This window comes from Trachypithecus francoisi, unplaced genomic scaffold (assembly GCF_009764315.1).
Source record: "Trachypithecus francoisi isolate TF-2019V2 unplaced genomic scaffold, Tfra_2.0 Lachesis_group5, whole genome shotgun sequence".
Classification (NCBI taxonomy): domain Eukaryota; kingdom Metazoa; phylum Chordata; class Mammalia; order Primates; family Cercopithecidae; genus Trachypithecus; species Trachypithecus francoisi.
The window spans coordinates 137529406-137551423 of record NW_022681470.1 but is presented as its reverse complement, the minus strand read 5'-3'; the positions used below and the strand labels follow the sequence as shown (position 1 = coordinate 137551423).

Genomic DNA, 22018 nt, shown 5'->3' with positions numbered 1-22018 from the left:
GTCAAATACAAGTAAAGCTTTGCTCACTCGCCCGCTGCTCACCTTCTGCTGTGTGGCCTAGCTCCTAACAGGCCACGATCTGGTACCGGTCCATGGCCCAGGGGTTGGGGATCCCTGATCTAAAGGCAACTGGTTCTGGTTTGCTCTGGTTTTGAGCAGGCCTTATCTAACTCTGATAACTGGCAAAGGGTCCTGAAGCTCCTAGGCCATTGGAGTCCTAGTAAGCTAGCATACCTAAAGAGAAACAGTCTAGGGAAAAAAAAATTTATCTACTGCTTGAGAAAATAATTAGCGGCCAGGCACGGTGGCTCACGCCTGTAATCCCAGCACTTTGGGAGGCCAAGGCAGGCGAATCATGAGGTCAGGAGTTCGAGATCAGCCTGGCCAACATGGTGAGATCCTGTCTGTACTAAAAATACAAAAATTATCTGGGTATGGTGGCGGGCACCTGTAATTCTAGCTACTTGGGAGGCTGAGGCAGGAGAATCGCTTGAAACCAGAAGGCGGAGGTTGCAGTGAGCTGAGATCGCACCATTGCACTCCAGCCTAGGCAACAGAGCGAGACTCTGTCTCAAAAAAAAGAGAAGAAAAAGAAAATAATTATCCATTTCAGCTGTTTTGCTTTCTCAGCTATTTTTCCAGGACTGGCACAGTAACAAAAGTACCAGACATAAAAGCATCATGAACTGGAACCAGGAACCCATGGCTAAAAAGAAAGGAGCCAAACATCAAGTGTAATTCAATCAAACAAAATCTTGAATCAACTTGTGAAAACTGTAGTGTTGGCCGGGCGTGGTGGCTCAGGCCTGTAATCCCAGCACTTTGGGAGGCTGAGACGGGCGGATCACGAGGTCAGGAGATCGAGACCATCCTGGCTAACACGGTGAAACCCCGTCTCTACTAAAAAAATACAAAAAACTAGCCGGGCGCGGTGGTGGGCACCTGTAGTCCCAGCTACTCGGGAGGCTGAGGCAGGAGAATGGCGTAAACCCGAAAGGCGGAGCTTGCAGTGAGCTGAGATCTGGCCACTGCACTCCAGCCTGGGCGACAGAGCAAGACTCCGTCTCCAAAAAAAAAAAAAAAAGAAAACTGTAGTGTTTCCTGATAAGACAAATGGGCATGTTTGAAAAACAAGAAAAAAAATGATGTCTGATTATAACTAATGAATAAATGATATTCATGCCTTTAAAAATTACAGACACATGCATGCACGCACACTCACAATCTATTATCACAAGACTCTGTTCTCTCTCTGAAGGATCAACTGTCTTTCTGTCAGATGCTTCATCAGCCTTTCACATTAACTGCCTTTGGAATAATATTATATACTTACTTTTCCCTAGATAGTTGTGAAAAGAGGGTACAGTGGGTCAAAGGTGATGTCAGGGGTTTATGTACAGATTTTGCATATTTTTACAAATTGCAGCATTTAACTAGTTCATTACTGTGTTGATTTAAACTCTTACAAAAGCTTTCAGACAAAAATAAACACTCATATAACCATGAGGAAAAAAATTCAGAATAGAATAGAGAGTCCAAAAATAAGGTCACACACCTATGACCACCTGATCTTCGACAAAGCTGACAAAAACAAGCAATGGGGAAAAGAGTCCCTATTCAATAAATGGTTCTGGGTTAACTGGCTAGCCATAGGCAGAAGACTGAAGCTGGACCCCTTCTTTATACCATATACAAAAATCAACTCAGGATGGATAAAGACTTAAATGTAAAACCTCAAACTATAAACACCCTGGAAGAAGACTTAGGCAATACCATCTTGTACATAGGAACAGACAAAGATTTCATGGCAAAGACAGCAAAAGCAATTGTAACAAAAGAAAAAATTGACAAGTGGGATCTAATTAAATTTAAGAGTTTCTGCACAGCAAAAGAAACTATCAACAGAGTAAACAGACAACCTACAAAATGGGAGAAAACATCTGCAAACTATACATCAGACAAAGGTCTAATATCTACCATCTATAAGAAACAAAGAAAATTACAAGAGAAAAACAAACAGCACCATTAAAAAGTGGTCAAAAGACATGAATAGACATTTTTCCAAAGAAGACATACATGCGGAGGCCAGGGGCAGTGGTTCATGCCTGTAATCCCAGCACTTTGGGAGGCCAAGGTGGGCAGATCACCTGAGGTCAGGAGTTCGAGACCAGCCTGGCCAACATGGTGAAACCCCATCTCTACTAAAAATACAAAAAAATTAGCCAGGCATGGTGGTGGCACCTGTAATCCCAGCTACTTGGGAGGCTGAGGCAGGAGAATCGCTTGAACCTGGGAGGTGGAGGTTGCAGTGAGCCCAGATAGTGCCATTGCACCCCAGCCTAGGTGACAAGAGCAAGACTCCATCTCAAAAAAAAAAAAAGAAGAAAGGAAAAAAACAGAGAAAAATGAAATATACTTCAATCAATGCAATCATCCAGAGAAACATAAAATAAAAGGCAAATTTTTATTAACTGATTTCATCAAAAAATACTACCTATTCAACTCATGAATTTATGTGTCAAGAGAACTTATTTACAGAATTATCTCACCTCAATGTGATTTTTTCTGAAAGTAAGATATAGGAATCCATAGTCCAGATCCACTTTAAGCCAGAGGCACTGATAAAGACAATTGAGTTTTACATTTTATGACAATTCCTTGATGTTCCAAATTTTCTGGCACATTTTGCATGAGTGAATTTGGATCTCAGTTTTCTTTCTTTATTTTTTATTTTTTATTTTTTTTTTTTATTTTTTATTTTTTTTTTTTGAGGCGGAGTCTCGCTCTGTCACCCGGACTGGAGTGCAGTGGCCAGATCTCAGCTCACTGCAAGCTCCGCCTCCCGGGTTTATGCCATTCTCCTGCCTCAGCCTCCTGAGTAGCTGGGACTACAGGCGCCCGCCACCTCGCCCGGCTCGTTTTTGTATTTTTAGTAGAGATGGGGTTTCACCGTGTTAGGCAGGATGGTCTCGATCTCCTGACCTCGTGATCCGCCCATCTCGGCCTCCCAAAGTGCTGGGATTACAGGCTTGAGCCACCGCGCCCGGCCTCTTTATTTTTTTTTAGAGACGGAGCCTTGCTCTGTCGCCCAGGCTAGAGTGCAGTGGTGCAATCTCGACTCACTGCAACCTCTACCTCTGGGGTTCAGGCAATTCTCCTGCCTCAGCCTCCTGAGTAGCTGGGACTATAGGCGCCTGCCACCATGCCCAGCTAATTTTTGTACTTTTAGTAGAGAAAGGGTTTCCATGTTAGCCAGGATGGTCTTGATCTCCTGACCTCGTGATCTGCCCACCTTGGCCCCCAAAATGCTGGGATTACAGTAGATGTCAGCCACCACGCCCGGCCGGATCTGAGTTTTCTAAATTACATTTATAGCATATCTAGCCAGTGTGAGTTCTGACAAGGAATCGTCAATCTACCAAAGTTGTATTAATATATATATCCATGGAGGTGACACGTCAATTAACCCTTACATCATTTCATCAGGAAACATAGACAGATGCTGCACATGAAATTAGCCCTAGGCTGGATGCAGTGTCTCACGCCTGTAATCCGAGCACTTTGGGAGGCCACGGTGGGTGGATTGCTTGAGTTAAGGAGTTGGAGAGCGGCCTTGGTAACATGGCAAAACCCTGTCTTTACCAAAAAAAACAAAAATTAGCCAGGTGTGGTGGTGCACATCTATAGTCCCAGCTACTTGGGAGGCTGAAGTGGGAGAATCGCTTGGATCGCTTGAGCCGGGGAGGCAGAGGTTGCAGAGATCCGTGATGCCCCAATTACCCTCCAGCCTGGGCGACAGAGGAAGACTCTGTCTTTAAAAATAAAAGAAAGGCTTTTACCTGAGAGCAAGATGGGTCACCAGCTGTACTGGAGCCAGCGGTTCTCACTCTTGTCGCATCTGTTCAAACCAGCATGGTCTGATCTGGAAATACGGCCTCAATATGTGCCGCCAGTGCTTCTGTAACTATGCAAAGGATATAGGCTTCATTAAGTTGGACTAAATGACCTTCCTTCGAAGGATTATCCAAGGCATCTACCCAATGAAAAACCAGGATAGTTCTTTGTATACAAAATAAACATCTTTTAAAAACCTTCAAAAAAAAGAAAAAAAGACATTAGCCCTATTCCTCAGAAATGTATATATTTTTGCAAGAAATGTGATTTTATTTCAATAGCATACATGTTATTGTAAATGTAGTACATGTTTACTCCATAAGTAGGAAATTCACTCCTTCCCAAGTTTTAACAGTTTTCTAATACTTTTAAATGTTTTGTCTTTAGTCTCCCAACCAAATATGGCTATCATCTCTCATCACAATAATTTTTTTCCATCCTAGTTTCTATATTGTTCACTGATTTTTGACAATGAGTTATATAGATTACTGTAATGGTGAGAGGAATTAAATAGTACTTATTTACTTATTTATTTATTTATTTATTTTTTGAGATAGGGTCTCACTCTGTTGCCCAGGTTAGAGTAAAGTGGTGCAATCATGGCTCACTATAGCCTCAACCTCCTGGGCTCAAGTAATCCTCTTGCCTCAGCCACCTGGGTAGTTGGGATTACAGGTTAAAAACACCATGCCTAGTTAATTTTAAAATTTTTGGTAGAGACAGGGTGTCACTATGTTGCCCAGGCTGGTCTTGAATTCCTGGGCTCAAGTCTTCATCTTGCTCTGGCCTTCCAAGGTGCTGGGATTACAGGCAGGAGCCACTGTGCCTGGCTATGTTTGCTTTTGTTAGCTTATGATCCTCCTTTCAGCCTGTCACACAACAGTTTCTCATCATGCTGTGCTCTGAAACATACCTTAACCACGAATCCTACATCAAGCAAAGCTCAGGTCTAAAATGAAAGACAAAACAAATACTTTTTCAAGAATAAAAACATACATATTGAAACAATTTGTTCCTACCACACCAGACCTACAAGATGAAAGAAAGTCCTTATGTCTGAAACCAAACGATGGCAAAATCCACAAAAAAAGACAGAGAACACCATTAAAGATTATTATATGAATATAAAATCCAGACTAAATGTGTATTTCTTCACCTTTCTTCTTACGGATTTACAAAGCAACTGTGTAAAATAATAACTAGTTGGTGAATTCTTGGGCCTAGAACACATAAAAATGTAACGCATGTTTTATATTTACAAATAACACTACAAAAACCTGAGCTAACTAAATGACTACTAATGGGAAAGCAATAATTATAAGAAAGTACTGTTGGATGTGCAACCCTAAAAGTTATTACACATGAAATGAAACACCCCAGAAAGGCAAAAATATACCAAAGCTATACAGGATAAATAAGTTTTTTTGTTTTTGTTTTTTTCTTTTTGAGATGGAGTTTCACTCTTGTTGCCCAGGCTGGAGCACAGTGGTGCGATCTCAGCTCACCACAACCTCTGCCTCCCGGGTCCAAGCAATTCTCCTGCCTCAGCCTCCCAAGTAGCTGGGATTACAGGCATGTGCCACCACGCCCAGATAATTTTTATATTTTTAGTAGAGACGGGGTTTTACCATGTTGGTCAGGCTGGTCTCGAACTCATGACCTCAGGTGATCCACCCACCTCGGCCTACAAAGTGCTGGGATTACAGGCGTGAGCCACCGCACCAGGTGGATGAATATGGAATTTATCCATAAATCACTGGAAAACTGTCCCTGATTGTGATATTATCATTTACATGATAAACACTTGAATAATCACTACAAAAACCCAAAACAAGTATAACAAAAAATAGATCATCCCGTACATTGCAAAGACATACTATGTGAAATCAGAATTTACGGTCCTTCCTTAATTAAATATTGACTGTACAACCATTCCATAACATTATGGCCCCAAGGTTTCCTGCATTCATCCAACTTGGAAATTTCCATGTTATTTCTTTTTTTCTTTTCTTTTTTCTCTTTTTTTTTTTTTTTTTTTTGAGACAAAGTCTTGCTCTTGTCACCCAGGCTGGAGTGCAATAGTGTGATCTCGGCTCACTGCAACCTCTGCCTCCGGGTTCAAGTGATTCTCCTGCCTCAGACTCCCAAGTAGCTGGGATTACAGACACCTGCCACCATGCCTGGCTAATTTTTGAATTTTTAGTAGAGATGGGGTTTCACCATGTTGGCCAGGCTGGTCTCGAACTCCTGACCTTGTGATCCGCCCACCTTGGCCTCCCAGAGTGCTGGGATTACAGGCATGAGCCACCGCACCCAGCCACATATCTTTTTTTCAACATTGACTCTGCTTTTAAAATCAGAAAATTGGCCGGGTGCAGTGGCTCAAGCCTGTAATCCCAGCACTTTGGGAGGCCGAGACGGGCAGATCACGAGGTCAGGAGATCGAGACCATCCTGTCTAACCCGGTGAAACCCCGTCTCTACTAAAAAATACAAAAAACTAGCCAGGCGAGGTGGTGGGTGCCTGTAGTCCCAGCTACTCGGGAGGCTGAGGCAGGAGAACGGCGTAAACTCGGGAGGCAGAGCTTGCAGTGAGCAAGATCCGGCCACTGCACTCCAGCCTGGGTGACACAGCAAGACTCCGTCTCAAAAAATAATAATAAAATAAAATAAAATCAGAAAATTATCTCTTGTGCAGGTCATGATCCCTTTCCATCCATTTCTTGAATTTGCAGCCCAAGAACAGAATTACAAGTCAATCATCTCTAATTGTTGCATTGCCTATTTCTGTGTTATTATGCTAGTACTAAACTGTTTTTATTAGTATGGATTTGTAATAAGTTTTGAAATCAGGAAGTGTGAGTTCGCCAACTTTGTTCTTTTTTTTTTTTTTTTTTGAGACCGTCTCGCTCTTTGCCCAGGCTGGAGTGCACTGGCATGATCTCAGCTCACTGCAACCTCCACCTCTCAGGTTCAAGTGATTCCCCTGCCTCAGCCTCCTGAGTAGCTGGGATTACAGGTGCGCGCCACCACACCAAGCTAATTTTTGTATTTTTAGTAGAGATGGGATTTCACCATGTTGGTCAGACTAGTCTCAAACTCCTGACCTCGCGATCCACCTGCCTCAGCCTCCCAAAGTGCTGGGATTACAGGCGTGAGCCACCACATCTGGCCACTGTTCTGGCTTTTGGAGACTGTTTCGTTCATTCAGAGACCCTTGAGATGCCATATATAAAAAAATATTAAAAAGTTCAAAAATGGCTCCCAAGAAGGAATCAGGTGGTCAAACCTATCCCTAAAAGGCTGCCAGGGAACAAAAAGTGCTATCTCTCAATAAGAAAATACAGGCCAGGAGCGGTGGCTCACGCCTGTAATCCCAGCACTTTGGGAGGCCAAGGCGGATGGAATACGAGGCCAGGAGATCGAGACCATCCTGGCTAACACAGTACAACACTGTCTCTACTAAAAATACAAAAAACTTAGCCGGGCGTGCGGCTGGGTGCCTGTAGTCCCGGTTACTCGGGAGGCTGAGGCAGGAGAATGGCGTGAACACAGGAGGCGGAGCTTGCAGTGAGCCGAGATCCCGCCAGCCTGGGCAACACAGCAAGACTCCGACTCAAAAAAAAAGAAAACACAAACCTAAGATGTTTTGGCATGTCACCTTGGAAAGTTCGTCATAAGGTAAGAACAAGCCAAGAAATCACACACTAAAGCAGAGAGAAGCCGAAGTTCCTCAAAGTGTTAGAGCTGCCCCTGTGGTGGCAAAAATGATCCCTCTGGTTCATGATAAACTAATGATAAAGACTAAGAAAGCATTAAGTGTGTGACTAGAGGACACATCACAGAACCACATCCCTGCTGATGGTAACATCATACTTGAAAAAACACTTAGCCAGGTCAAGTGCAGTGGCTCACGCATGTAATCCCAGCACTTTGGGAGGCCAAGGCAGGTGGATCACGAGGTCAGGAGTTCGAGACCAGCCTGACCAACATGGTAAAACCCAGTCTCTACTCAAAATACAAAAATTAGCTGGGCGTGGTGGCGCGCACCTGTAATCCCAGCTACTCAGAAGGCTGAGGCAGGAGAATCACTTGAACCCAGGAGGCGGGGGTTGCAGTGAGCCAAGATCATGCCACTGTACTCCAGGCCTGGGCGACAGAGCAACACTCCGTCTCAAAAAAAAAAAGAGGCCGAGCGCGGTGGCTCACGCCTGTAATCCCAAAATTTTGGGAGGCCGAGGCAGACGGATCACCAGGTCAGGAGATTGAGACCATCCTGGCTAACACAGTGAAACCCCATCTCTACTAAAAATATTAAAAAATTAGCTGGGCGTGGTGGCAGACGCCTGTAGTACTCCCAGCTACTCGGGAGGCGGAGGCAGGAGAATGGCGTGAACCCAGGAGGCGACTGAGCTTGCAGTGAGTGGAGATTGCGCCACTGCACTCCAGCCTGGGCGACAGAGTGAGACTCCATCTCAAAAAAAAACAAAAAACGAAAAGAAAAAACACTCAGCCTCTATGAGCATCACTATGAGGGGGCTGAGGAGAGGAAAAGGAAGGAGTCTAAAGCCAGTAAGTTCTGACTAGGCTAACTATGCAACACACTGCAGCCCAAGAACTTGAAGACCACAGGAGAACTGGCATTGGCTGATGCCAGGGAAACAACAGCATTCCTAGAAGAGCTCATAAAACCGAAAAAAGAAAGACTACCTTCCAGAGTAAATCTTGTATTGTCATGAATCAGGCATGTACTAGAAGATGCGCAATGGTACCTTCCTCCATCAGTGTAGGTACTGGGGTTCGAGGCCTGGAAAGATCACCTTATTCTGGTGCTGTCAGGCCATGCATAAGTTCACAAGAACAAGTGAGGCTTCGTCTACTGAGTGATCACCAGGTTCTTTAGGACAAAAGCAAAACTTCCTGGCCTGTGTCCTGGCAAGAACATAAGAAGGCTTTCTTCTACCAGTGCTTCACTCCTCATGTGATGGAATACCTCAAAAGAGAAGGGACTGCCACTCAAGGTCTTCTTCAGAATTGACAACACTCTGGGCCATCTCTCCAATCTCTTTGTTTTGCCTGAAAGAACATGCAAATGATATTTCTGCCTCCTAAAACTACATCACTGCTGCATCAGTAGATCAAGGCATCATCAAGTGCGTTAAAGTGACTTACATCCACCTGACCTTGGGTGAATTCATGGAGTCTTGATGCTAACCTTGAATGTACCACAGTGGTTCTATTGAAAAGCTTCACAATTACAGATGCAATTGTGCTTACTGGAAAGGCTATAGATGCCCTAAAGCCCAGGACAGTCAATGCATGTTATAAGCCATCACGGGGTAAGAGAGTCAGTGATTTCAGGGGCTTCCCCACTATTAATGCAGTCATTAAGAATATGCAAAATGTTGCAAAAAAAAGTTGGTGGGGAACGCTGTCTGAAATGACTGAGGATGACGTTAAGGAACACACAGAAGAGCAAAGAGAAACTCTTACCAACTAGGAACTACAAAGTCTGCTGAAATCCACTACAGATGATGATGATCTAGAAAATTTAGAAAACACAGAGCCACTGATTTGGACACTTGAAAAGTTTGCCACAGTTTTTCAGTAGGCAAAGGTGAAAAAGAGGTATGATCCTCAAAGATCCTACAATGGAAAAAAGCTTTCACTCCACCTGAGAAATAACATGCCTATAAACACTGTAAGGTTTATTTTTTTATATATAAAGCAAAGGAAAAGAAGAACTAGCTTCCTATAACTAAGAATCTGCAAAGAAGGCGGAACATTCAATGGTTACAGATCTTCAGCCCTCAAGCCAAACAGATCCTAACATTAGTATTACATAGCCTCCTCAAATGAGTCCACATCTATAATCATAGTTGGTTCTTCCAACGTAAATGATAGTCCTGATGGCCTGTCAAGATTCAAGTTAACCTGATGTGTCACTCTTACCCACAATGCCATACATCTAGTCATCTCAGCACATCAAAACATTAGGTGCCACAGAATAATCATCATTGTTATAATCACTATACTTGGGTTATCAAGAGAGAAGACCCAGGGTTTTGGTGAGTGTTAACATATTAAACAAAAGCAATATGTGAGGGTTGAAACAAAGACACTTTAATGTTCTGGCTGACATATACTATGTTGACAGGCTCACAATTACTGCATCTATACTGAAAACAGACTCTTTTCCTTATGATTCCCTAAACAATACAACTATTTGCACAGCTTTTACAATGCATGAGGTACTTTAAGTAATCTAGACATAATTGAGAGTATACAAGAGGATGTGGGTAGGTTACATACAAATATGTCATTTTATAAAAGGGAGTTGACATGGCTCACGGAGTGCTGGAACCAATACCCAGCATGTATCAAGGGATGACTGTATTGGAAAGAAACTGAAACTACTTAAGGCTTTACCAAGTGCTTACATTCACAGGGTTTATCTCCAATGTGTTTCTTACAAGTTTCTGAAACGACATAAAACTAATAAATGCTTTCCTACATTCCATACATTTAGAGAAAATGCTAGTGAGTCTTTTTATGTCTATGCAAGGAATTGAGAGAAGCAAATGCTTTCCCACATTCCTTACATTCATACGGGTGCTCTCCAGTGTGAGTTTTTTCATGTCCTTGAAGGAAACGGGAATGAGTGAAGGCTTTACCACATTGTTGACATTCATAGGATTTCTCTCTCATGTGAATTCTTTCATGTCGTAGAAAGCAAGTGAGCCAAGAGAATGCTTTCCCACATTCCTTACATTCATAGGGCTTCTCTCCAGAGTGAATTCTTTCATGTACTTTTAAGTTACCAAAATGACTGAAGGCTTTCCTACATGTTTTACACTCATAAGGTTTCTCTCCTGTGTGAGTCTTTTTATGTTGAGAAAGATATTGGAAACAACTGAATGCTTTCCCACATTCTTTACACTCATATGGCTTCTCTCCAGCGTGAGTTGTTTTGTGATTTTGAAAGGAATAGAAATCAACAAAGGCTTTCCCACATTTACATGTATAGGGTTTCTCTCCAGTATGAGTTGTTTCATGTCTTTGAAGGGAACTGGAAATACGGTAGGCTTTGCCACATTGTTTACATTTATAGGGTTTCTCTGCAGTGTGAGTCCCTTCATGTCTTTGAAATACGCTGGGATAAACAAAGGCTTTCCCACATATCTTGCATTTGTGAGGTCCATCTCCAGTGTGCATTGTCATGTGTCTTCGAAAGCTTGAGCTATGAGATAACGCTTTCCCACACTGCTTGCATTCATACAGTTTCTCTCCAGTGTGAGTTCTTTCATGACTCTGCAGTGAACTAGGACAATCAAAGCCTTTTCCACATATCTTACATTTATGAGGTCCATCTCTCGTGTGCGTTACCATGTGTCTTTGAAAGCTTCCCAGATGATGAAATGCTTTCCCACATCGCTGACATGCATAGGGTTTCTCTTCAGTGTGAGTTGTTTCATGCCTTCGAAGGGAAGTGGAAGCACTGAAGGCTTTCCCACATTGTTTACATGTATAGGGTTTCTCTCCAGTGTGAGTTCTTTCATGTCTTAGACAAGAACTGTAATCAGGGAAGGCTTTAGAACACTGCTTACATTCATACGGTTTCTCCCCAGTATGTGTTCTTTCATGTCTTAGATAGGAACTGTAAAAAGAAAAGGCTTTAGAACACTGCTTACATTCATATGGTTTCTCTCCAGTGTGCGTTCTTTCATGCATATGTAATAAACTGGGCCAAAAAAAGGCTTTCCCACACAACTTACATTTATAAGGTCCATCTCCACGTTGCACTGCCATGTGCCTTTGAAGGTTTCCCAAAGAACTGAAGGACTTCCCACATTCTTTACAATCATATGGTTTCTTTCCAGTGTGAAGCCCTTCAGGTGTTTGAAATGAGTTGTGGTAACTGAAGGCTTTCCCACATTGTTTATGCGTATCTGGCTTCTCTCCACATTCATGATACTCATGTGGTTTGTGCCCAGCACCAACTCTGATGTAACAATTAAGGGATGAATGACCCAGGACGATTTCTCCACTCATATTGCTTTCACATGGACCTACTCCAGTAAGAGTGTTCTTCGTCACAATACTATCTTGAATCTCGTTAGACGTTTCTCCCCATTTACTTCCATCTTTATTTTCACCAAATCTCTCTAACATACGACATCTGTAAAAAAAATGGGAAATATATTGGTGGGCGCCTGTAGTCCCAGCTACTCGGGAGGCTGAGGCAGGAGAATGGCGTGACCCCGGGAGGCGGAGCTTGCAGTGAGCCGAGATTGCGCCACTGCACTCCAGCCTGGGCGACAGAGCGAGACTCCGTCTCAAAAAAAAAAAAAAAAAAAAGGGAAATATATCACTAAAGGTCTGTTTATAAATCATTTATGGGTATTAATAGGAATTGGATGTACATTTTTAACACTATCATGCAAAGTGTAGGCTTCGTGTCCTGCTTGAATGTGAATGGATGGAATGTTGTGCAACATAACTGGACCACACGTGTTCTCAAGACAATGATATTCATATGTGGATACATAATATTGTTGCCATGGGAACTATTTTACAAACACTGAACAGCTATGGAACACTTAAGTATGTGTTTTTGGAGAATATTTTCTAAGAATAAATAAATTTGGCCGGGCGCGGTGGCTCAAGCCTGTAATCCCAGCACTTTGGGAGGCCGAGATGGGCGGATCACAAGGTCAGGAGATCTAGACCATCCTGGCGAACACAGTGAAACCCCGTCTCTACTAAAAATACAAAAAACTAGCCGGGCAAGTGGCGGGCGCCTGTAGTCCCAGTTACTTGGGAGGCTGAGGCAGGAGAATGGCGGGAACCCGGGAGGCGGAGCTTGCAGTGAGCTGAGATCTGGCCACTGCACTCCAGCCTGGGCGACAGAGCAAGACTCCACCTCAAAAAAAAAAAAAAAAAGAATAAATAAATTTAAGCTAAGCTTGTTCATTTTCTTTGCTTGTTTTTAAAATTTCATGTCATTCTCAAAACAGCTCCAGGGACATATCTGTTTCTTATGTGTAAATTACCTTAGATTTTTCCGGGAATATTGATCTTCAACGTTCTGATCTTTCCATTTCATTCCTAAAAGGTAGACCCAGAAATATCATTATAAATTTGTACAAAATTATAGACACAGTAAGATTTTGATGTACACTGCACTCGTACAAAATGCATTCACTGAAGTACAGCTGACTCTTGAAAAACAGAGGTTTGAACTGCACAAGTCCATTTGTATATACATATATATGAATGTTCTCCAGTCTCTGCTACCCAAGACATAAGACTAGCCCCTCCTCTTACTCAGCCTACCCAATGTGAAGACAATGAGTATGAAAACCTTTCTGATGATGCACTTCTACTTAATGAACAGTAAATACGTTTCTCTTCCTTATGATTATCTTTTTAACATTTTGTTTCTAGATAACTTTACTGTGAGAATATAGGATGTAATAATATGACATAAAATATATGTATTAATCATTGCTTATGTGACTCATAATGCTGCCCATCAACAGTAGGCTAAGATGTTGTGGACATAAAATTATACGAAGATGTACAACTGCTACAGGAGCTGGCACCCCTAAACTCTGGTTTTTTTTTCCAGGGTAAACCATGTCCCCTTTCCATATTCTAAATCTTTGAACAGCGTGAATGACCAAGAAATAAATGTCTCCAATTAAATAAGTGGAAATGTGATGTCATCCTTACCTACACAATCCAGGTTCCTGATGGTTTCCTGCATCACATCTTTGTAGAGATTCTTCTGACAAGGACCCAGCAAAGCCCACTCTTCTCGGGTGAAGTTCACAGCCACATCCCCTAAAGCCACTGAGGCCTGATCCATGCCACATGTACAGAGGAGGAAGGGTGAAAATCACAGTACTGAGAATCTATACTCACTTCATACATTTCGCAAGATGCTGTGGTTTCCAACCATTTTATTCAATGACATGGTAAACCCACTCTTATTCTGTCTACATTCACTTTCTCCTACACAGTAACTCTGAAGCCAGAGTTAAACATGTTTGGTAAATTAACAGTCGAACAGAAACATGCCACTTGGTGAACTAAGTGAGTGAATCACATAGCCTGGATCACCCCTAATGTCTGTTTCCACAGTGGATCTGCAGTCCTTGGCACGATAAAGTCCTAGGCACGATAAAGTCCTACTACTTATTGTGCAAAAGAGAGTTGCCATTCGCAGTGCTGAGAGTGCGTGTCCTTACAAATGCTTGTTCACAAAGTTGGGCCTTTCATGGTGTCTAGACAATGTATTTAGGGGAGGGCCCCATGAGCGTAACTAATAACAGGGGTAGAGTGTGGCTAAATTGTTTATGCAAAAAAAATAGTATTTCCTTAACTCCCATCTTCCTTCTGAGAGTTTGGCATTTTGTTACATACTCAGCAGAAGGAGTGCACCTGATCAGTCACTGCTAGGTTTGAAATGCACACTGCATATTAATCTCCAAAGTGGCAGTAACAAATAAAAGAAAAAAGAAAAAAAGGTGGGGCTTTAAGAGGCGATTTAGTCCTGAGGGTTTGGACCTCATGAATAGATTAATCCATAATGTGTAAATGAATAAATGAGCTAGCTCATGTCCTTCTGAGAAGAGAAAGAGATCTGAGCTAGACGCTCAGCTCCCTCAAAATGTGATACTCTATGCCACCTAGGGACTCTGTAGCTAATTTTATTATTATCATTTATACTAGAGACAAGGTCTTACCATGTTCCCCAGGCTGGTCTGGAACTACTGGGATCAAGCAATACTCTGCCTTAGTCTCCCAAAGTGCTGGAATTACAGGAATGACCCACCGTGTTCAGGAACCCAAAACAATTCTTTCAAGAAAAAGCCATATACATTGCTAACTGAAAACAAGATAACAAACTACTGAAATATCGCCTGAGAGCCAAAGAGTTCATACTGTTGCTGTGAATTAAGAAGAGAAAGTAAGCCTGGGGAAGTCTTTGGAAACCAAGAGATTTGCTGCCAGCCTTAGGAGGAGTTAGGATGAGAGAACACAGTGGTGGATTTGAGACCCTGCTGCACACATCTTTGGAAGACTCAGAGGGGAAACGGTCGCCCTTGGAAAGAAAGAAGGGACTGAGGACCAAAGATAACACAGCTCCTCCCACACACAAACCCCACACACGAGTCTAGATTCAGCCTGGTGACTCGTCGTCACCGTGCAGCCTCCTCACCTGGCTCACGGGAACTGCCAGCCCGGCTGGAGGCGAGATTGCAGTTAGATATTAACCAGGTGCCCTCAGCCCCGCTGCCTCACGGGGCCGCCTCCCTGAGAGTCAGGTCACAGCAGACGCCGACCGCCGGCTTCCCCACTGTGCCTGGGGATAAGATCTCTGAGAGTTACTCAAGAGTAGCCGGAATTCTATCTCAGATCCTGAATTCCAGTGGAAAGGCTGGCGCCAAACAGGCTGAAGACCCCACGAGGGAGCCCACTCAGCAGAAGAATACGTTTTCTTCACCTCCTGTCCCAGGATTCGCCCGTCACGTCCCCACCAATCAGCGACCCTACATCCCAGCCGCCCCTGACCAGATCCCAAATCCCTCAGGGAGGCGGATCTGGGGGTGTCCTCCCCTCTCCGGCTATTTAACTGTTTCTGCGGCAGCCCTCAGCGTCTCGGTGCAGTGACTCGGGCCGCAAACCTCTGTTGCTTACAGCCGCACAATCTGGGGAGACGCGGAGCGGCGGCCTCGGAGTTGCCCAGAGAGGGCGCGAGGGCCGCAGTCGCCGCGCAGGAAGCGGACAGGACGCCCGGAGTCCCGGCTGCAGGCCCAGCCCCACTCTGCGGCCTAAGAGGGCCGAGCTACTCCAGGGGGGCCCGGGTCCGCAGATCCCGGAGTCGCCCGCGGGGAGGCCCAGTCCAGCCACAGCCGAATACGGCCGGTTCCACCCAGCCCCTCCCCCGCCTCGGGACGCCGGCCCCGGACACGCACCATTTCCCGACTTCCGCGGTGTCCCAGGTCCTCCCAACGGCTCCCGTTGCCAATGCGGGTTCCAGCGAGACAAAGGTTGCCACAGAACTTCCAGGTCGTCTCTCAGCGACAGAGCCGGAAGCCGAGCACAGGTGAGAGCAGAAGACGCCGCGGGCTTTTTCAACCACACACACTCCTCCGGGAAGCGCGCCTGATTGACAGTTCCCACGAACCCGCCCCATGGCCCTGATTGGCTAGAACGTTAGGTCCCGCCCCCTGTGGATTGAGTGACACTAGAAGCTATTTTGCACAGTAGAGCCGGATGAACAAGTTCCTGACACAGCCCTTGGCAGGGCGGGCTTCATCCCTGCACTGTGATCTGAATCCTCCAGGGGGATATTTGCACTTCAGCGGAATTTTCTGCCTGTACTCAATAGGACCTCCTGCTTCTTCCTACTGGACATGGCTGACAAAACAATTACACTTTTTTTTTTCTCTCTAGAAGGAGTCTTGCTCTGTCGCCCAGGCTGGAGTGCAATGGTGGGAGGCTCACAGCAACCTCTGCCTCCTGGGTTCAAGCAATTCTCCTGCCTCAGCCTCCCAAGCAGCTAGGATTACAGGTGCGTGCCACCACGCCCGTCTAATTTTTGAATTTTTTTTTTTTTGTTTGTTTGTTTGAGAGGGAGTCTTGCTCTGTCGCCCAGGCTGGAGTGCAGTGGCCGGATCTCAGCTCACTGCAAGCTCCGCCTCCCGGGTTTACGCCATTCTCCTGCCTCAGCCTCCCAAGTAGCTGGGACTAGAAGCACCCGCCACCTCGCCCGGCTAGTTTTTTGTATTTTTTAGTAGAGACGGGGTTTCACTGTGTTAGCCAGGATGGTCTAGATCTCCTGACCTCGTGATCCGCCCGTCTCGGCTTCCCAAAGTGCTGGGATTACAGGCTTGAGCCACCGCGCCCGGCCTTTTTAATTTTTTAGTAGAAACTGGGCCTCACGATGTTGGCCGGGCTGGTCTTGAACTGCTGGCCTCAGGTGATCCACCTGCCTTAGCCTCCCAAAGTGTTGGGATTATGGGCATGAGCCACCATCCCCGTCCCTCTCTCTTTTTATCTAATAATATATGTTTTCTATATCTTAGTGCTCCAATGGTGGGTGCATATATGTTCACAATTGTTACATCATCTTACTGAATGGACCCCTTTATAATTGTATAGTGACCTTCTTTGACTTTTCTTACAGTTTTTGTCTTGAAATATATTTTGTCTAAGTATTGCTACTCCTGCTCTTTATTGGTTTCTGCTGGCATGGAATATGTTTTTCCATTCCTTTATTTCCAGTCTGTTGGATTCTTTATAGGTGAAGTGTGTTTCTTGTAGGCAACAGATCATTAGGTCTTGTTTTTAAATCCATTTAGCCATTCTATGACTTTTGATTGGATAGTTTAGTTCATTTACATTCAGTGTTATTATTGGTGAGAACTTACTCCTGCCAATTTTGTTATTTGTTTTCTGGTTGTTTTGTCATCTTCTCTCCCTTCTTTCCTTCCATCCTGTCTTCTTTTTAGTGAAGGTGACTTTCTCTGGTGGTATGATTTAACTTCTTACTTTTTATTTTTTGTGTATCTGTTGTATATTTTTTGACTTGAGGTTACCATGAGGTTTGCAAATACTATCTTATAACACATAATTTTTTTTTTTTTTGAGACGGAGTCTTGCTCTGTCGCCCAGGCTGGAGTGCAGTGGCCGGATCTGAGCTCACTGCAAGCTCCGCCTCCCGGGTTCATGCTATTCTCCTGCCTCAGCCTCCGGTGTAGCTGGGACTACAGGCGCCCGCCACCTCACCCGGCTAGTTTTTTTGTATTTTTTAGTAGAGACGGGGTTTCACCGTGTTAGCCAGGATGGTCTCGATCTCCTGACCTCGTGACCTCGTGATCCACCCATCTCGGCCTCCCAAAGTGCTGGGATTACAGGCTTGAGCCACCGCGCCCGGCAACACATAATTTTTTTTTTTTTTTGAGACAGAATCTCACTTTGTCGCCCAGGCTGGAGTGCAGTGGCACCATCTTGGCTCACTGCAAGCTCTGCCTCCTGGGTTCACGCCATTCTCCTGCCTCAGCCTCCGAGTAGCTGGGACTACAGGCACACACTACCATGCCTGGCTAATTTTTTGTATTTTTAGTAGAGACGGGGTTTCACCGTGTTAGCCAGGATGGTCTCAATCTCCTGACCTCGTGATCCGCCTGCTTCGGCCTCCCAAAGTGCTGGGATTACAGGCATGAGCCACCGCGCCTGGCGTAACACATAAGTTTAAGCTGATAACAACTTAATGCTGTTTGCATAAACAAAGAAACAAACAAAAAGAAATCTAATGACAACTCTATGCCTTAACATCATACCCCTGCTTTTTAACTTTTGTTTCTATTTATATATTGTTTGTACTGTCTGTGTTTTGAAAAGTTGTTGTAGTTATTATTTTGCATTGGTTCATCATTTAATCTTTCTACTTAAGAATAATTTACACACCACAGTTACAGTGTTACAATTATTTTTTTTTTTTTTTTTGAGACAGAGTCTCACTCTGTCACCCAGGCTGGAGTACAGTGGCACGATCTCGGCTCTCTGCAAACTCCGCCTCCCAGGTTCACGCCATTCTCCTGCCTCAGCCTCCTGAGTAGCTGGGACCACGGGCGCCCACTACCATGCCCAGCTAATTTTTTGTATTTTTAGTAGAGATGGCGTTTTACCATGTTAGCCAGGATGGTTTCGCTCTCCTGACCTTGTAATCTGCCCGCCTCGGCCTCCCAAAGTGCTGGGATGACAGGCATGAGCCACTGCACCCAGCCTTTTTTTTTTTTTTGAGATGGAGTCTTACTGTGTTGCCTGGGCTGGAGTGCAGTGGCATGATCTCAGCTCACTGCAACCTCCACCTCCCAGGTTCACATGATCCTCCTGCCTCAGCCCCACTAGTAGCTGGGATTACAGGCACACACCACCATGCCTGGCTAATTTTTTGTATTTTTAGTAGAGACAAGGTTTTGCCATGTTGGCCAGGCTGGTCTCAAACTCCTGACCTCAGGTGATCCACCTGCCTCAGCCTCCAAAAGTGCTAGGATTACAGGCATGAGCCACCACACCTGGCGTACAATATTATTTTTGTGTGTGCGTACTTACTAATACCAGTGAGTTTTGTATCTTCAGATGATTTCTTATTATACATCCTTTTCTTTGTGATTGATGTACTTCCTTTAGTATTTCTTGTAGAACAGGACTGGTGTTAATGAAATCCCTCAACTTTTGTTTGTCTGGGAAAGCCTTTATTTTCCTTCATGCTTGAAGGATATTTTCACTGAATATGCTATTCAAGGGTAAAAGATTTTTTTCTTTCAGCACTTTAAATATGTCATGCCACTCCCTCCTGGTTTGTAAGGTTTCTACTGAAAAGTCTTCTGCCAGTTGTATTGGAGCTCCATTGTTTGTCGTTTCTTTTCTCTTGCTGCTTTTAGAAGCCCTTCTTTATCCTTGACCTTTGGGGGTTTGATTACTAAATGCCTTGAGGTAGTCTTCTTTAGGTTAAATATGCTTGGTGTTCTATAACCTTCTTGTAGTTGGATATTGATATCTTTCTTTAGGTTTGGGAAGTTCTCTGTTATTATCCCTTTGAATGAACTTTATACTCCTATCTCTTTCTCTACCACCTCTTTAAAGCCAATGACTCTTAGATTTGCCCTTTTGAGGCTATGTTCTAGATCCTGTAGGCATGCTTCAATGTTTTTTATTCTTTTTTCTTTTGCCTCCTCTGACTTTTTTTTTTTTTTTTTTCTGAGGCGGAGTCTTGCTCTGCCACCCAGGCTGGAGTGCAGTGGCCAGTTCTCAGCTCACTGCAAGCTCCGCCTCCTGGGTTTACGCCATTCTCCTGCCTCAGCCTCCTGAGTAGCTGGGACTACAGGCGCCCGCCTTGTCGCCCAGCTAGTTTTTTGTATTTTTTAGTAGACGGGGTTTCACCGTATTAGCCAGGATGGTCTCGATCTCCTGACCTCGTGATCCGCCTGTCTCGGCCTCCCAAAGTGCTGGGATTACAGGCTTGAGCCACCGCGCCTGGCCTCCTCTGACTATTTTCAAGTAGTCTGTCTTCAGGCTCACTAATTATTTCCTCTGCTTGGTCAATTCTGCTATTAAGAGACTCTGATTCATTCTTCAGTATGTCAATTGCATTTTGAACTCCAGAATTTCTGCTTGATTCTTTTTTATTTATTTTTTTTTTTTTGAGATGAAGTCTCACTCTGTCACCCAGGCTGGAGTGCAGTGGCATGATCTCAGCTCACCACAACCTCTGCCTCCCAGGTTCAAGCAATTCTCATGCCTCAGCCTCCCAAGTAGCTGGGATTACAGACATGCATCACCATGCCTAATTTTTGTATTTTAGTAGAGATGGGGTTTCACCATGTTGTCCAGGCTGGTCTGGAACTCCTGACCTCAGGTGATCCACTCACCTCGGCCTTCCAAAGTGCTGGGATTAAAGGCATCAGTGACTGTGCTCGGCCTTGATTCTTTTAAATTATTTAAATCTCTTCATTATATTTATCTGATGGAATTCTGAATTCCTTCTCTCTGTTATCTTAAATTTCTTTGAGTTTCCTCAAACAGCTACTTTGCACGCTCTGCCTGAAAGGTCACAAATCTCCATTTCTCCAGGATTGGTGTCTTATTTAGTTCATTTGGTGAGGTCACGTTTTCCTGGATGGTTCTGATGCTTGTGGACATTTATCCCTGTCTGAGCATTGAAGAGTTAGGTATTTATTGTAGTCTTCTCAGTCTGGGCTTGTTTGTACTCATCCTTCTCGGGAAAGCTTTTTAGATATTTGAAAGGACTTAGGTCTTGTGATCTAAGGCATCTCTACATTAGGGGGCATCCCAAGCCCAGTAACACTGTGGTTCTTGCAGACTCTTAGAGGTACTACCTTGATTATCTTTGATAAGATCCAGAAGAATTCTCTGGATTACCAGGCAGAGATGCTTGTTCTGTTCTCTTTTTCCTTTTTTTTTTTTTTTTTAGATGGAGTTTCACTCTTGTTGCCCAGGCTGGAGTGCAATGGCACGATCTCGGTTCACCACAACCTCTACCTCCCGAGTTCAAGCGATTCTCCTGACTCAGCCTCCTGAGTAGCTGGGATTACAGGCATGCACCACCACATCCAGCTAATTTTGTATTTTTAGTAGAGATGGGGTTTCACCATGTTGGTCAGGTTGGTCTCGAATTCCCAATCTCAGGTGATCCATCTGCCTCGGCCTCCCAAAGTACTGGGATTAGAGGTGTGAGCCACTGCGCCTGGCCGATTCTCTTCTCTTTACTCCAAACAGTGTGTCTCTCTCTTGCTGTGTTCTGAGCCACCTGGAGTTGGGGCTGGGGTGACACAAGCACCCCAGTAGGCACCATCACTGAGACTATGCCGGGTCAGACCTGAAGTGAGCACAGCACTGGGTCTTAACCAAGGCCTGCTGTAATCACTACCTGGCTACCACCTGTGTTTGCTCAAGGCCCTGAGGCTCTACAGCCAGTGGGTGGCAATACCAGCCAGGCTTGTTTCCTTCCCTTCAGGGTGGCAGGTTCCCCCAGGCCCTGTGTGGGTCAAGAGGTGCTATCCAGGAGCCGGTGACTGCAGTAAAATAACTCAGAAGTCTACCTGGTGTTCTAGTTGTACCATGGCTGAGCTGGCACTCAAATCATGAGATGCAGTCCTTTCCACTCTTTCCTCCCCTTTCCGCAGGCAGAAAAGCCTCACCCCATGGCCACCACCACCACAGGTCCATGGGGAGTACTGCCAGGCTACTGTCAATGTTCTCTTAGAGACCAAGGGCTCTTGAGTCAGCTTGTGGTGAAGCTGCGTGGCCTGGGACTCACCCTTCAGTGCAGTGGGCTCCGCTGTGGCTCAGGGAAGGTCCAGAAATGCCATCCAAGATCCAAGGCCTGGAATCAGGGATCCCAACAGCCCGCTTAGTGCCTGCCCCACTGTGGACAAGCTGGTACCGAACATGCAAAGTCCCTTTTGCTTTTCCCTCCACTTTTTTCAAGCAGAAGGAGTCTCTCCCCATAGCCACCACAGCTGAGAATGTTCTGAGTTTCACCCAAGGCCTATGGTGTACTACCAGGGTATTGCTGCTGGTTATTC

General features: G+C 44.6%; 2 protein-coding genes across 3 annotated transcripts in view; both read right to left on the bottom strand.

The window, feature by feature from the left end:
* ZNF442 (zinc finger protein 442) overlaps positions 1-11800 on the bottom strand; it is a 35101-nt gene extending 23301 nt beyond the window's left edge. The window contains exons 1-2 of the mRNA XM_033199436.1: positions 11669-11800; positions 3840-3964 (exon numbers count right to left, since the gene is read on the bottom strand). The gene's annotated coding sequence lies outside the window, so the exon portion shown is untranslated. The remainder of the gene's footprint in view (positions 1-3839; positions 3965-11668) is intronic.
* LOC117076203 (zinc finger protein 799) lies at positions 9995-16317 on the bottom strand. Of its 2 annotated transcripts, XM_033199440.1 has the most exons (4): positions 15878-16317; positions 13629-13755; positions 12947-13001; positions 9995-12072 (listed from the first exon to the last, which is right to left on the bottom strand). In XM_033199440.1, the coding sequence occupies exons 1-4, from the start codon at positions 15878-15880 to the stop codon at positions 10431-10433; spliced, it is 1827 nt and encodes a 608-aa protein (XP_033055331.1). In that variant the 5' UTR covers positions 15881-16317; the 3' UTR covers positions 9995-10430. The 2 variants fall into 2 exon arrangements, with proteins under 2 accessions (XP_033055331.1, XP_033055330.1); XM_033199439.1 differs by lacking the exon at positions 15878-16317 and having other exon boundaries at positions 13629-15871.
* Positions 16318-22018: the final 5701 nt, after the last annotated feature.

Bases quoted from the DNA above. Each gene is read 5' to 3' on its own strand.
- LOC117076203 (XM_033199439.1), bottom strand. From the start codon at position 13,764: ATGGATCAGGCCTCAGTGGCTTTAGGGGATGTGGCTGTGAACTTCACC. The intron at 13,002-13,628 runs GTAAGGATGACA...TCTACCTTTTAG, and splicing joins CAGGAACCTGGATTGTGTAG to GAATGAAATGGAAAGATCAG. The intron at 12,073-12,946 runs GTAATTTACACA...TTTTTTTTACAG, and splicing joins TATTCCCGGAAAAATCTAAG to ATGTCGTATGTTAGAGAGAT.